Source organism: Pyrgilauda ruficollis, unplaced genomic scaffold (genome assembly GCF_017590135.1).
Source record: "Pyrgilauda ruficollis isolate IOZ18807 unplaced genomic scaffold, ASM1759013v1 scaffold14, whole genome shotgun sequence".
Taxonomy (NCBI): Eukaryota; Metazoa; Chordata; class Aves; order Passeriformes; family Passeridae; genus Pyrgilauda; species Pyrgilauda ruficollis.
This window is the reverse complement of record NW_024512543.1, coordinates 7,395,209-7,407,893: the sequence shown is the minus strand read 5'-3', so window position 1 is coordinate 7,407,893 and position 12,685 is coordinate 7,395,209. Positions and strand designations below refer to the sequence as shown.

Genomic DNA, 12,685 nt, shown 5'->3' with positions numbered 1-12,685 from the left:
AAAGCTGACTGGATGACTGTGTGCTTAATACAGTGCCACGCCTGCAGCCTGCCTCCAGACAAGCAGCTATGTTTGTATAGCACTGACCCCTACAGAGTTTGGGTTGTTTTCCCAGTACAGGATGGCCACACAGATGCAGTGTTGAGCCTGAGTTCAACAGCCTGATGCTTTGCTAGCACTGTTATCATGCTCATAAATTTGAAGTTAGCTTGGACAGTATAATATTGGGGTTCCTTTCCAGGAACTGTGGACAAAATGGAGACCTTAAAAACCACTTCAATTGGGATGCTGTCCACACAACAGAAGAGCCAGGCTCCTAGGCCATTCCTCCCCTCTGTTCCTCATGACTTCCTGACCTGCAGCAGTTCCATGAGCTGTTCCTGCTGTCCAGCTTGTCTCAGTTTGTCACCTCGCTCTATCATCTTGCCATATAATTCCCTCCACTTCTTCTGAAGTTCTGACATCTTCTCCTGGACAGAAACTGCAGCGTAATGGTTGTCTTGAATCAATTTATTTCCTTTCTGGAGAAACACAGTGCATCACTTTATTAGCAGTCAGCATCTATGAATTTTGGTACAAGATGGAAAACAGCTCCAAAGCTGCCTTCACCTTTATCAGTGTTGTAAAGTGCTCCTCATTAGCCAACATTTCCTTCTCAGCAGCCTCATGCCACTTCAGCTTGCGTAGAACATTTGTTGGATCACGATAGGATTCATCTGATGCAATCTTGTACTTCTCTTCCATCCATATCAAAAGCTCAGCAGCATCACGATTAAACTCCTTACAGAAAACAAACAGGATTGAATTGATTTAACTAGTGAAGAAGTATTATCTTGAACTATAGATGAGGTTTTAAGCCATCATAATATCTCTTGGTCCCTTTTTTACCATGTTTACTAACATGCTGCCTGTAATTGTCAGTGAAGTTTTACATTGTTGATAGAATATTCTAAGCAGAAGAGGACCAATCCTCCAGTATAATTTCATATCTCAGCATAGAAACTAAATTTGGTGCCAAAACTTTGATTAACTGTATTAAGTTATTAAGGCCCAGAACAATAGTAAGTAATGAGCAGAATAAATTTAACCAGTAGAGAAAGCATTCTGTTGATATTTTTCATTCAGAATCTCCTCTTTTTTTTTCCTTTTTTTTTTTTTTTTTCATTTTCTATGGTTATAGCTTTATAAGTTTTATTGCCAGTGCGTCATCTGCTCCATGGAAAACAAAGCTCTGTCCCACAGCCAAAGAAAAAGTGAGCTGTAGTAGGAATGCTCAGCAGTTTGAGTTTTTGTCTTATATTAAGATAAAGTGTAAGATTCCAAATTCACAGATGCCTGACCAAATCTGCAGTATCGGTTACCTGTAGCTGTAGGGAATCCATCAACCTCTGTTTTCGCTGGGCATTGCTCTGTATCAGCTGCTCCCACCTTCTCTGCAGGGTGACCATCCTCTCTTCAATACTAATAAGAAAAACAGGAAGTGTAATTCTGCACTAATATTGGTTCCCCTTGCTTATGCTGCAGTCATGACTGTGATATAAATGTAATCTAGTTTGTACAACTTTGCTGACAGGAAGAAGGGATATATGGCCCTGTCTCATCCCCATGTTGGGCTCACCTGGAGAGCAGGTATTGCTTGCCAGCTGCTCTGGATTTTCCTCCTGTATGGCTGAGTCACATTAGTGCACTGCAGCCTTACACTGGAAGACTGAGGCCTCCCTCTGCTCCCAGTATTCCACAGTATTGTTATATAACTTATAATTAACTAATAACTTCCACTTTGGTGTAAGTGCAATGAGGCTTTAGAATGGTTTTCTAATGGTAGTAGTGCTGGCAAGAAATCACATCTTAAGGGCAGTTTTATAAATTTGTGGATGGAGTGTTCAAGACATTATCACTTATGATCATAAGAACACAGTCTTCTGATCCAAGAGGTCCATTCTAACCCTCTATTTCTAATTCTTGTTTGCAAAGGAGTCCCCTTACTAGATCCTAGTGGCTCTAGCACAGAAAAAGAAATTACAGGTAATAGTTCAGCTTGGACAAAAACACAAAGGAGCTGCTCCTGAAGAATTTTGCTTGTGAAGTCTAGAGTAACTTTTTGAAAGCAAATCATATTTCTAATATGTGATACTGACAAATTAAGGAGTTCTTTTCCTGCAGGCGTTTAACGAGTTCACTTTAAGGAAGTTTCATCACTATGTGTAATTTATGATACAAACCAAATTATTCTAGTGTTCTACCAAATGCCACATTTAACCTAAAGCTCCTTTGTCCTAAGAGCACAGGAAATCTATTTTTTGAAAATAATTACCTTTGGCTCCCTTATCCATCAAATTGTGGATTGCAGGTCAACTAATTTCTCCTCAGAGAAAATTTTTCATTTCACATGACCACCCTGGATCATTTATTAAAGCTAAATAAAAAAGCAGTGGGTTTGGACTCACATAGGAGATGCAAAGTGCCTCCTCTCTAGTAGGTTCACCCCATTTTCATTGAGTGCTTCCACTCGTCTCTTCAGTGCCATCAGCAGTTGTTCAAATTCCTGATGTCGCTTCAGCAGGCTTCGAACAGCATCTACATGGTCCTGCATTTGAAAAAGAAAATTTGATCAGGACTTTTCTTGCTCTTATTGTTTCTGTAGCAGTGAAAAAAAAAAAAAAAAAAAAAAAAAAAAAAAGTTGGACCTTACTTTACTCCTTCTCTCAGGCAGGAAATAGAGTGTAAGTTTTTCATGAGCCCAAGGATGTTCAGGGCTACAAACAAACAGCAGGTTTGCACCATATCTAGTTTCTCTGTTCTATGTTTCCATTATGGTTCCATTTTCACCTTTTAAGAAAATCTGCATTCTAAATTTATGCCCCCACTCTGGCCCATCTAGGGATATGCAAGACCAAAGACTAACTTGTAAAATTTTATTCCACTCAGTTGATCCCAAAGTGTCAATGTTTTGGGTTCAGCTGAGAACATAAGAGGCGGTGAGAGACCACAACCTCCTTCTTCACTGATTTTGTGAATATTGTCTGCATTTGCTTTTTGCTTCATATGTTTTAATATTCTTAAATTAATGAAAGAAAAAGATTTTTTTTTAAAAGGTTATATTTTTACTTGAAAAAAATTATTATGTTTAAGTGGAAACCTTATTTTTTAATGGATGAGTCAATTTTATATAAATCATATGACATGTACAAGTAGCAACAAATCACAACCCTAGCTATTTTTTTTTTTTTTTTGAGGGACAATGAGCTTTGTTCTCATTAAGATGAGTAAGAACATAAGAATGTTAATAAGATCCTGAAAGTCTAGTTCCCAAGCATGGAAATGCTGTGATCAGAAGAATAAAGAAGCCATTCTAATAAAGAAGGTTGTTGCTACTCCCTGGATGGGGAGAAGAAGCAGGAGAAACAAGACCAGCTGCTGTACATACCCCAAGGTCATCCCCCCGGAGAAAGGCCTCATGGCCAGAGAGGGCTGCATTGATACGGTCTCCCTCCCTATTGAACTTCTGCAATTCCAGGCCATCCTGCAGCTTTTTCCATCGCTTTTCCCACATTTCCTCCAGCTCTTTGTTCTCCTTGGCGAGTCTCTCCATGGTCTGGTGGACATCTCTGCTCCTGTTGTTACTGGGCTGTTGGTGGATTACTTTGCGCCCAAGCTCTTCAAGCTGCAGAAATCTTCCCAGAGTCAAAAAGAAAAATGAGACCTCACTGCATGAGGGAATATGAATTCTCTTTCGTCACAGCTCTTTGCTCTCCTGGCAGCACCGATACACCAAGTTTCCCTCCCTCCCTACTACCTTTTCCCTGCGGGTTATGCACTACAAAGTGCAGCTGTTTTATTGCTCAGGGATACATGCTGGAGGCAGTAGGTGAGATTTCCCCATCTGGACTGAAAGCCCACATAAGCAGGCTTTCACACTGAAGGGAAAGGAGGGTCAACAGTATCTGGAAAGTCATAACAGTGCAGAAGAAGAACCGAAAATGATGGCAAATGGAAGCATAAGGCCTGAGAAGGAATGGGATACTGGAATAAAGTACAGATGGCACTTTCTGAGACTGTCAGGAGAGCTTCTGGAATTCTACTACTGCAAACACACAGCTCCTTCTTCCCCCTCCCCCAGCCTTCAGGATAAGTATGCAAAAGCTGACAAGACTTTATGTTTTGCAGTCCTCTTTTGTCTTGCAGATTCAAGTGCATGTGAATAAAATTTTGGTATCACCTTCATGCACAATTTATGTACATGATTCACATGTTTCATTTTCTGTTGTCATATCACCCCACTCTGCCCACCCTGCCAGAATGTCTCTACCTCTCATTCTGAGAGCCAATTTCTATCAGCAGGTCTTGATGTTCCTTCAGCAATTGCTCTGCAGATCCCACGTCCAGACCCATTTCTTCACTGCTCAGTTTCTCCCGAATGCCCTCTGCCCACAGTAGGAGCCTACGGCTGTCTTGCAGGAAGGACTGCTGGTTCTGGGCCCACTGCAGAATGTCCCGCTTCTTTTGGATCTCCAGCTTGAGCTTTGCCAGAAGCCGCTCCATGTTTTCTACCTGCTCAGTGATGGCCCTGCTCTCTGCAGGGTTGGTGTCCTTGATCCTTCAATAAAATACATTCAACTGTATGAACACTTACTTAGAGCTTGAACCAGTACTCTTTAAAAGGAATGGATTTGGGTATTTAGAGTTCCCATTAAAAAGAAAGTCAGCTAAGGCAACATATCCCCATTGTGAATGTACTGAAAACTTAAGTAAAAACCTAAATATTTCAAATTTAAACTCCTTTTCACAATTATCTGCTGTTTTCCTACCATCTCCCTTGCTTCCCCTGATTACCCTCTTTTAGGACCTAAGTGATACCTCCACATTTTGAAGTAGGTAACTAACATTAGCAGAGAAGATTTTTAGAGCCACAAACAATCCTGTGGTATTCATCCTTCTACAACTGCAAAATCTAGAAACAAATACCCCCCCAGTCACCCAGCCACACTCAAGAGAAATCAGCTCAGTCCAGCAGGCAAGTGAGTTCTTTGGATTTCTAGAAAGAGAAACTTTAAAAGCTGCTCTTTCTCTTTACAGCCATAATTTACAGCATGATCTTAGAGAACTAGCAAAGAAAGTGAAAGCATAAAGAAGGCTCCTTACGATTTTGCAACACTCCTCAAGTATTCAATTTTCCTCTCTGTCACCAGGACCTCTCTCTCAATTGTGTACAGTTTGCGCTTGTCTGACTCCAGTCCAGCAGGCAAATTCCCTGGTTCCAGATCCCTGAGTTGGACCATCTTGTCTTGCAGTAGCACTCCTATGCTCTGACAGTCCTGAAGAAATGTCCTCACATCAGCCACTCCAATCAGCTCAGAGCCTTTCTCCTCCTTCAGTGTTTCCATGGATTGCCACCTTGAAGTGAGACAACAATTTGTAGCCATTGTTATAAATGAACTGTATCTGTTTTCTGTTCAGAAAAATTCTTGTATAAAGACTAAATCAGGACTTAAATGTTTGGGCTGGGTGGGGGTGAGCACTAGCACTCCCTCACAACATCAAAGTTCATATCAGTGTTATCTCAAAAATGGGGACCTGCTCAGGTGACCAGAACACTCTGAACACGATGCAATTAAATAACCCTGGTCAAAATCAGGACCTGCCTATTCCCACTGAGTGACATAGTAGCAGGAATACCTTCAGAACAGGTACTAAATACTCCCGGTGAAGTCAAACATGGTTTGATGTTCCTTTCAACATTTGTGAAGTGTGTTCTCACCCTGATGCTTAAGCAACCAAATTAGCTGCAGTGCTGCAGACCTGCTCTGAACACAACATCGTCGCCTGTGGATGAATTCACATTGTGCTTTAACATGCACACACAAATTTCTACAGTTTAAGCAGTTTGGTACCAGGGTCCTAGGAGCCCCCCTCAGTCCAGGAGACATGACACTGAGCTCAGGGCCAGCCTACAGTCAGCTGAGGGCTGCCCCTTTCCTGTTGGTGGCACTCTTGTCAAGAAGGGATATGAATGGTCATCTCTCCAATTATGCCCATTAAACAATCCTCTGCTTATCAGCAGCATTTTACCTGATGTTAATCTTTTCCATCCAAGTCTGGATCTCAAAATATTTGCTGGGACTGATCTTCCCATATTTAGCAGCTAAGTTTTCAATGTCTTCCAGTTGGCCTTTGCCTGCAGCCAGTTCTGTTAAAAATCTCTAAAATGGAAAAATACAAGAATAAAGAACATGAGGTTTTTCCATTTCTGGGGCCACAATTCTCAATAATCTCTTATATCCACTCATATCCCTCTTTCACAGGTGGCTTCTCCCCTTGCCTGCCTGCTGACTCCATGCACACCTGTGCACACAATTCCCCTGCAGCCCCCTGACCTCCCTGGTGTGCACACTGTGCAGATATGTCCCACTCCACTGGGATGCAAGTGCACTGATGGATTTTTTAATAATTTGGTACCTTTTTAAAGTGATGCAAGATAAATGACAGAAAGAATCCTTGTGTACCATGATATTTGTACAGGATACTGTGTTCACAGTAAGAAAAAGGGACACAGTCACATCAGCTTCAGTAATTTGGCATACTCTGTCAAAAGAATTATCTGGCCTATGCATGCCTCTCTAAGTTGAAATTAATGAAAAGGCTCTCAAAACATCATTTCTCAACTTTATCATTTTTCTTAAGGTAAAATTGATTTAAAAGGTGTCATCTGGGAAGAGGAAAAAGGGGTACCTGATATTTCTGCTGCATGACCTCCACATTGTCTGCTTGAGGTTGAAGAGTGCGGAAAATGTTCTCTTTATCTCTCATCCATGACTGAAATTCTTCGCAAGAGCTACAGAAGCGATAATATCCAATCATCTCCTCCAGAGCCTTTTTTCTGTTCTGTAAGAGAGATGAAGACTTAACTATTGTTGTAGTAACTCCTTACCATTTGAAGGAACAGAGAAAAGATCCTTCCATTTAAGCTACCATACTCTTAGTATGAGTGGCTTAGCAGTTTCCCCAGACACTGCTGAAAGAGCACAAAACATGAAATTTTAAGATCATGATACTTCTTCCAGAGCAACAGTGGTTTAAAAGCATAAGAGAATCATTTGGAGAGCACTCAGCCTCTGGGCAGTAAGGAAGGCTGCTGTGTTACCTGCTGCTGCTCGCTGAAACATAAGGCAGCAGTCTCTAGAATATGTAAAAGTCACATACAACATGTCTGTGTCAGTCTCTAGAGCATGATTAGAGCAGGTGTGAGTGAAGAGCAGCATATTAACAAAATGCAGGTTGCAGTTTATTTTTTCTGGTGTCAGGCAAGACAGCTTGGTGATTTAGGAGCTACAACAATCAAACATTAAGGGGAGAAAAGGAAAGGATTACACAAAAGAATCTGCTCTTCATGGACTAAAAGTACTGGAATATAAATAGGAAATTTGCCCACATAGAATCTGTTTTGTTACAAAACTCCAGTGATAATCTCAAGGCTTGAAGTCCTACAGGAATTAACAGGATTGAGGTGCATTATTAAACTGAAAAGCAGAAGCCAGAAAAGCACTTAATTTCAATTTTTCACTGGTTAGGATTTTTTCATGAACTGCACAGCAGAAAGGAATATTATACCTCAGCCATGGTCTGTAGATGTTCATAAAGTGAATCTATTTCTTCTTGGGTCTTCCAGATATTCTCTGGAAGAAAATGATCATCCAGACTTGAGGTTCCAGTGGATGCAGTTTCAGATGTTGCCCAGGTTCGACTGAATGGTAGCTTAGTCGTCTTTTGGTTTAAGTCACTTGGGGCTTCCCTCTTTGTCATCTGTTAAGAAAAATTTAACAAAATAAATGGATAAGAATTTCTGATTTGGATAAAATTTCACTTGGAAGGAAAATTTGGATTTGCCAGTTCAAATCACAGCATTCTGACCCTTTAAACCAAAAACTTCCAGTATTTTTTGGAAACTGTTTCCACTGTTTTATTCTGAAAAATAAATTTAAAAACCTGAAAAATATTTTGATTTTTTTTTAAAGAAGAAATTTAATTCAGCTGATTTTAAAATGTATTGATACAGTAATTTTTTTCATTTTCTGCCCAAAACAAAGTTGTTTTGTTGGAGGAGCTTTTTTGTTTTCAGAAGTGCCAACAAAGCAAGGCAACTGACTATACTCATGGTTCCCTTTGTGGTGATGTTTTAGTAACTGAACACTTCCAGTTTCAAAGTCTGAGTGCCCTAGTGAATCAATACTTCTATTTGTGCATCAACACCATCTTGTCATCCTCTTTCTCACATTTCATAGCAAAGTAATGAAATATTTTTCTAATGTTGGATTGATGAGGTAAAGGAAAGACCACAAGAGATGCCCATTGCTCTCAAATGTATTGGGCTAAACATTGAGTGAATATAGACGTTTAAAGAAGCAAACTATGAATTGTGTCATTCATTCACCTCCCCTGAATTCTGCTATTAAATGTGCTGATCTCAGGTCAAAAGTCCCCTTTCTAGTCAGTGAAAAAGAGGGGCATCTGAAGAGCTTGACTTCAGCTCATTTGCCTTAAAAATAAGGGATGGTATGACTTGCTCCTGGAGTTGTGGGATAGTTCTTCACCACATTAGGGTACCAGAAGAATTTTTAAGGATATTTTGATTAAATGCCTGCTTTTAAAAGATTATTGAAACTAATAATTTTATGAGAATAAAGACTGAGAATGTATTTCTGAGGACCAGTAGAGGGTACTAACATGGATGAGAGTATTTCTAGCGCTTCAAAGAATACTAGCTAACCGACCAGAGCTGGCGTGCTGGCCAGGACACAGCTCTGGCTCCTGCCTGTCCTGCACTGACTGGGCTGAGCCAGGGCTCGAGCCACCCCAGGAAGGGCTGGAGCTGCTCCCACACCACAGCCCCTCTGACAAGTGCATCCACTGGGTCTGAGTCCTGCCCCAGCCCCGGTGCTCCGCACGCTCCAGCGGTTCCCAGCTGGCAGGATGGCCCTGTGTGGCTCCAACAGCATGGTTTATGACAGCCTCGGGGTTGTGTTTTCCATCTAGGATGTATAAGTGAATTCGTGGAAAATTCGAGCTTACACAAATCACAGAGCCAATGTTCAGTTTGTCATAACTAGATGTGCTATGACCACACAAGGAACTTCGTTTTCGCTTAAAAATTTTCCCTAATTCTAATTAAAAACTTAATTTGGAATATTCTATTTGGGTAAAATAAATAAAAAATAAATAATTGAAAAACCATTTCATTTACATTCTTCAACACAGTGTGACACAATCCCTCCTCTACTTACTGCAGCTGGAGCCTGCTGTGCTGCAATGTCAGCCTGCTCCTTGAGGCGCCTCATCTCGGAGGAATAGGCTGCAATCTCCTTCTCCAGGCGCAGGTGACGATGCAGCAGTGCTTCGGCGCTTGATTCATCTTTGCCATAGTCCTTGCTGGCGAGCAGGGGCTGCCTCTCTCGCAGCCACGAATCTGCTTCATCGATGTCAGCAAAGTACTGAAGGAACACAGGGAGGAAAACACCTGGATTCGTGCTGGAAGTATCATATCCAGCTCCTTGCTCTTTGTAAAATTATTAATAAGGAGAAATTCCATTAGGTCTGTAGCCACAAGGTTACTTCCAGATGTTGTGACAGCTATGGATATGGTAACTCTAAACACGTGATGTATTTCATGCTCACAACACAGCTAATTCACAGAATTATAGTGAGTAAAGAGATTCAAGGATTGCCTATATAGCTGTTTAAAAACTCCTAACAAGCTAAAACTTCATGGTACATAACAGCAGCTATAAAAGGAACCCACAATGTATGATGTTGGTAGACATCACTATGTAATACTAACAGATATTTTCTAATTGTTTAAGGAAAAAGCAAAGAACTTGGTCTACAACAGAAGTTTACTTTTTTTCCGGAATTTTCAGTTTGCCTGGGTATGGTTGTAGAAGAGTAAAACAAGAGTTTGACACATAGAATAAAGGTACAACAGGAAAAAAAGAATGCCTATAGTAATGAGGTACAAATAAAAATAAAAACAACATAATGGTGTCAAACTTAACAGAGAGAAGAGAGAATTTAGACTTTCTGAAGGAAAAATCTGTTCAGTTTTGTTCAAACATTTAAGAGAAACAACAGACTGAGCAAAATCTTAAGAAGGGGAGAATAAGAATATCTGAGATAATGTGATATGTTTTAAGAATGTTGCTTTTATACAAATTCTTTATTTGCAGATGTGTGAATGTTTGTGGGAGTAAAATTGTAGGTCAGAATGGAAGGGTGAAACGCTTTGCAGGATTTGTGAAGTCCATGGTCTTACAACACTTTTCTTTTGTGTGGTCTTTGGAATTTTTTTCATTTTTGAAATATGTCACACAGCTACCTGATCCACCCTCTAAAAAAACTCTGCACTAGTGCTGTCATGTGAGTTACTTCCTTTAGCCTTTTTACCTTTAGAGCATCTCCCAGCTGCTCAAATCTCCTATGTGCTCAGCTTGCAGGAGGGTTGAGATTCACTGCCAGAGATCTTTTTGAAGACCAACAGATGAAGTATTTTCTGACACTGTTGTCTTCCACGTGGGGGCATGGGGCAGAACTGAGCCACATCCATGTCCCACCTACCACACACCCCAGCAGAACCCTCTTACCTGTTTGATGAGGGCTGCTGCTTGCAGGCGGCTCTTGCGATCAGCCACCTCGTCTTGGAGCTGCTGCCACAGCTTCTGGAGGTTGTCTGTCTGCCTCAGAATGTCATCCTGGCGCATGGGGTTCTTTTGGCTGAGCTCCCAGCCCCTCCTCATCACTTCTGTACATATGGCCCTGTGTGAATTGCACTCTGCTTCAAGAGCCTAGCACAAGAACAGGAAACATGTCAGCACAGCTCATTCCCCACCAGCCAAGAGAAAAGAGTGGCTCCTACCCTCTGCTGCTGAGATGCAGACATTTCCAAGAGCCCCATGTCTGATTTTTTCACCACTTCTCTCTTTACCCTCATCTCTCTTGGACAGAAAAAGAAGGTGAGAAACACAGAAATTAGCAATCTTTTTTTTGCCCATCAAAAGTTAGCTAATCTGGAGCCCAATGTCTTCACAAGAAGTCCCACTTCTAGTCCAGTATGGAAAAAAAAAATGCCTACTCTATACATTTTTTTAAAATTCCAAACTCTGAAATAAGATAAAGATTATCTTATCCTTAAGATAAGGATTAGTTTGACAGCATTCTTATAAATGCTGCACTGACTGAACTGAAAGACATGGATGTTCTAAAACGTTGCTTTAATACAAAGATAAGGCACCAGCAGCAAAGTAAGATACCTTGTTCTTTTGAATAGAGGCTGTGATCTGGCTGACATCTTTCCCTAATGTTGTCATTCTTGCCAGCTTCCACTTCTCAGAGATCCATGATTCTTCCTCTTTGCAGTCACGGAAGAATTCAAAAAGCTTCAAAGCCTCTTCTAGCTGAGATTTACTGAACCAAGGAAACAAACAGCGTGTGACTGTCAGAATTAAGATTCCATGAAGGCAGTGGTTGATTGATCAAAGAAAAATTTAAAAACTGAGAATTTGAATGCCTTTAGTTCCTCTTTGTCATATATTAATTTATTCATGGAATAAGACAAAAGAAACAAAATCACATTTCCTTCTTTCTCCAGGAGATGAGGAGATAACCATTTGCTATTCAGACTTCTCATACAGCAAGCTATAATAAATGCTAAGAGTGAATGTGTTCTTCATCTATGAAAGTGAGTGATCTTTTCACAATTACAATCAAGACACTCGAGTTGCTTTTGTCTTTATGTCTTTAGAAGTGGAGAAATGACAAAATTTCAAATGCTGGGAAGCTGTGCCTTCTCATTAAAGAACGGCACACTGGGTATTCTAAATAGGAAGAACAGAGCCACAAGCACAGCCCTACCGTGACTTGCTCTGAGCTGTGAGGTTCTGGTACAGCTGACGAAGCATCTGAACTTTTGCATAAAGCAATTCTGATTTAACTGTGCTGTCCTTGTTGATTTCTGCTGTTCTCTGGGTGATGTGCGTCAATCTGTCATCATAGGAAGAGATCTGCGAGTCAACCAAGTTGTGATTCTGCAGCAAATCTACTACTTCAAGGAGCTGCTTCCCACAGTCCTGGGAATTCACCAGCACCTACAAAGTGAGAAGAAAAAAACAGACAATTTCAGAGAGTCCATCCAGGGTCTCAGTGCAAATAAATCAGCTGAAAGATTCCTGTTGTCTCTCATAGCTTCTAAATGTCCTAGAATGTCAGATAGGTAAAGCTAAAAACTTGCCTATTTAGAGAAATTATACTTTTTTTTCAATTCCACAAGCTAATGGCAACAATCCAGAGTTTTGATCTGCTGCCTGCAGTGTAAATAATGGGCTCATCAAATAGGCAGCTGGTTTTGCACCTAAGATATTTCTTCTGATTAAGCACTCAGTGTCTCAGAATTTGTGGGTGCAATGATTATCTCTGCTGTAGACCCATCTGTAGGCAGATTGATTTACAGTCTGCATTTGAAGAATTATCCCACAATATCCCATTCTATAATATGTTCTAACTGCAATGTTCTTCTGTTTGTGGAGTCTATTAGTCTAGGTAAATAATGAAAAGAATTACTTTACAGTACTTAATTGGTGACTGATGAGAAGTGCTTATCAGTCTTTTTCCTAATTGTATCAATGGATACAACTATTAATCC

The 12,685-nt window shown here is 40.6% G+C and overlaps 1 protein-coding gene across 1 annotated transcript in view; it reads right to left on the bottom strand.

The window, feature by feature from the left end:
• Nucleotides 1-12,685, bottom strand: part of SPTBN5 (spectrin beta, non-erythrocytic 5) — a 90,856-nt gene that overhangs the window by 67,820 nt on the left and 10,351 nt on the right. The window contains exons 8-21 of the mRNA XM_041459965.1: nucleotides 11,899-12,131; nucleotides 11,298-11,451; nucleotides 10,632-10,832; nucleotides 9,279-9,485; nucleotides 7,609-7,800; nucleotides 6,730-6,882; nucleotides 6,070-6,200; nucleotides 5,143-5,394; nucleotides 4,310-4,597; nucleotides 3,428-3,674; nucleotides 2,448-2,587; nucleotides 1,362-1,461; nucleotides 610-780; nucleotides 357-521 (exon numbers count right to left, since the gene is read on the bottom strand). Of these exons, the coding sequence (XP_041315899.1) occupies nucleotides 357-521; nucleotides 610-780; nucleotides 1,362-1,461; nucleotides 2,448-2,587; nucleotides 3,428-3,674; nucleotides 4,310-4,597; nucleotides 5,143-5,394; nucleotides 6,070-6,200; nucleotides 6,730-6,882; nucleotides 7,609-7,800; nucleotides 9,279-9,485; nucleotides 10,632-10,832; nucleotides 11,298-11,451; nucleotides 11,899-12,131 (2,634 nt within the window). The remainder of the gene's footprint in view (nucleotides 1-356; nucleotides 522-609; nucleotides 781-1,361; nucleotides 1,462-2,447; nucleotides 2,588-3,427; nucleotides 3,675-4,309; nucleotides 4,598-5,142; nucleotides 5,395-6,069; nucleotides 6,201-6,729; nucleotides 6,883-7,608; nucleotides 7,801-9,278; nucleotides 9,486-10,631; nucleotides 10,833-11,297; nucleotides 11,452-11,898; nucleotides 12,132-12,685) is intronic.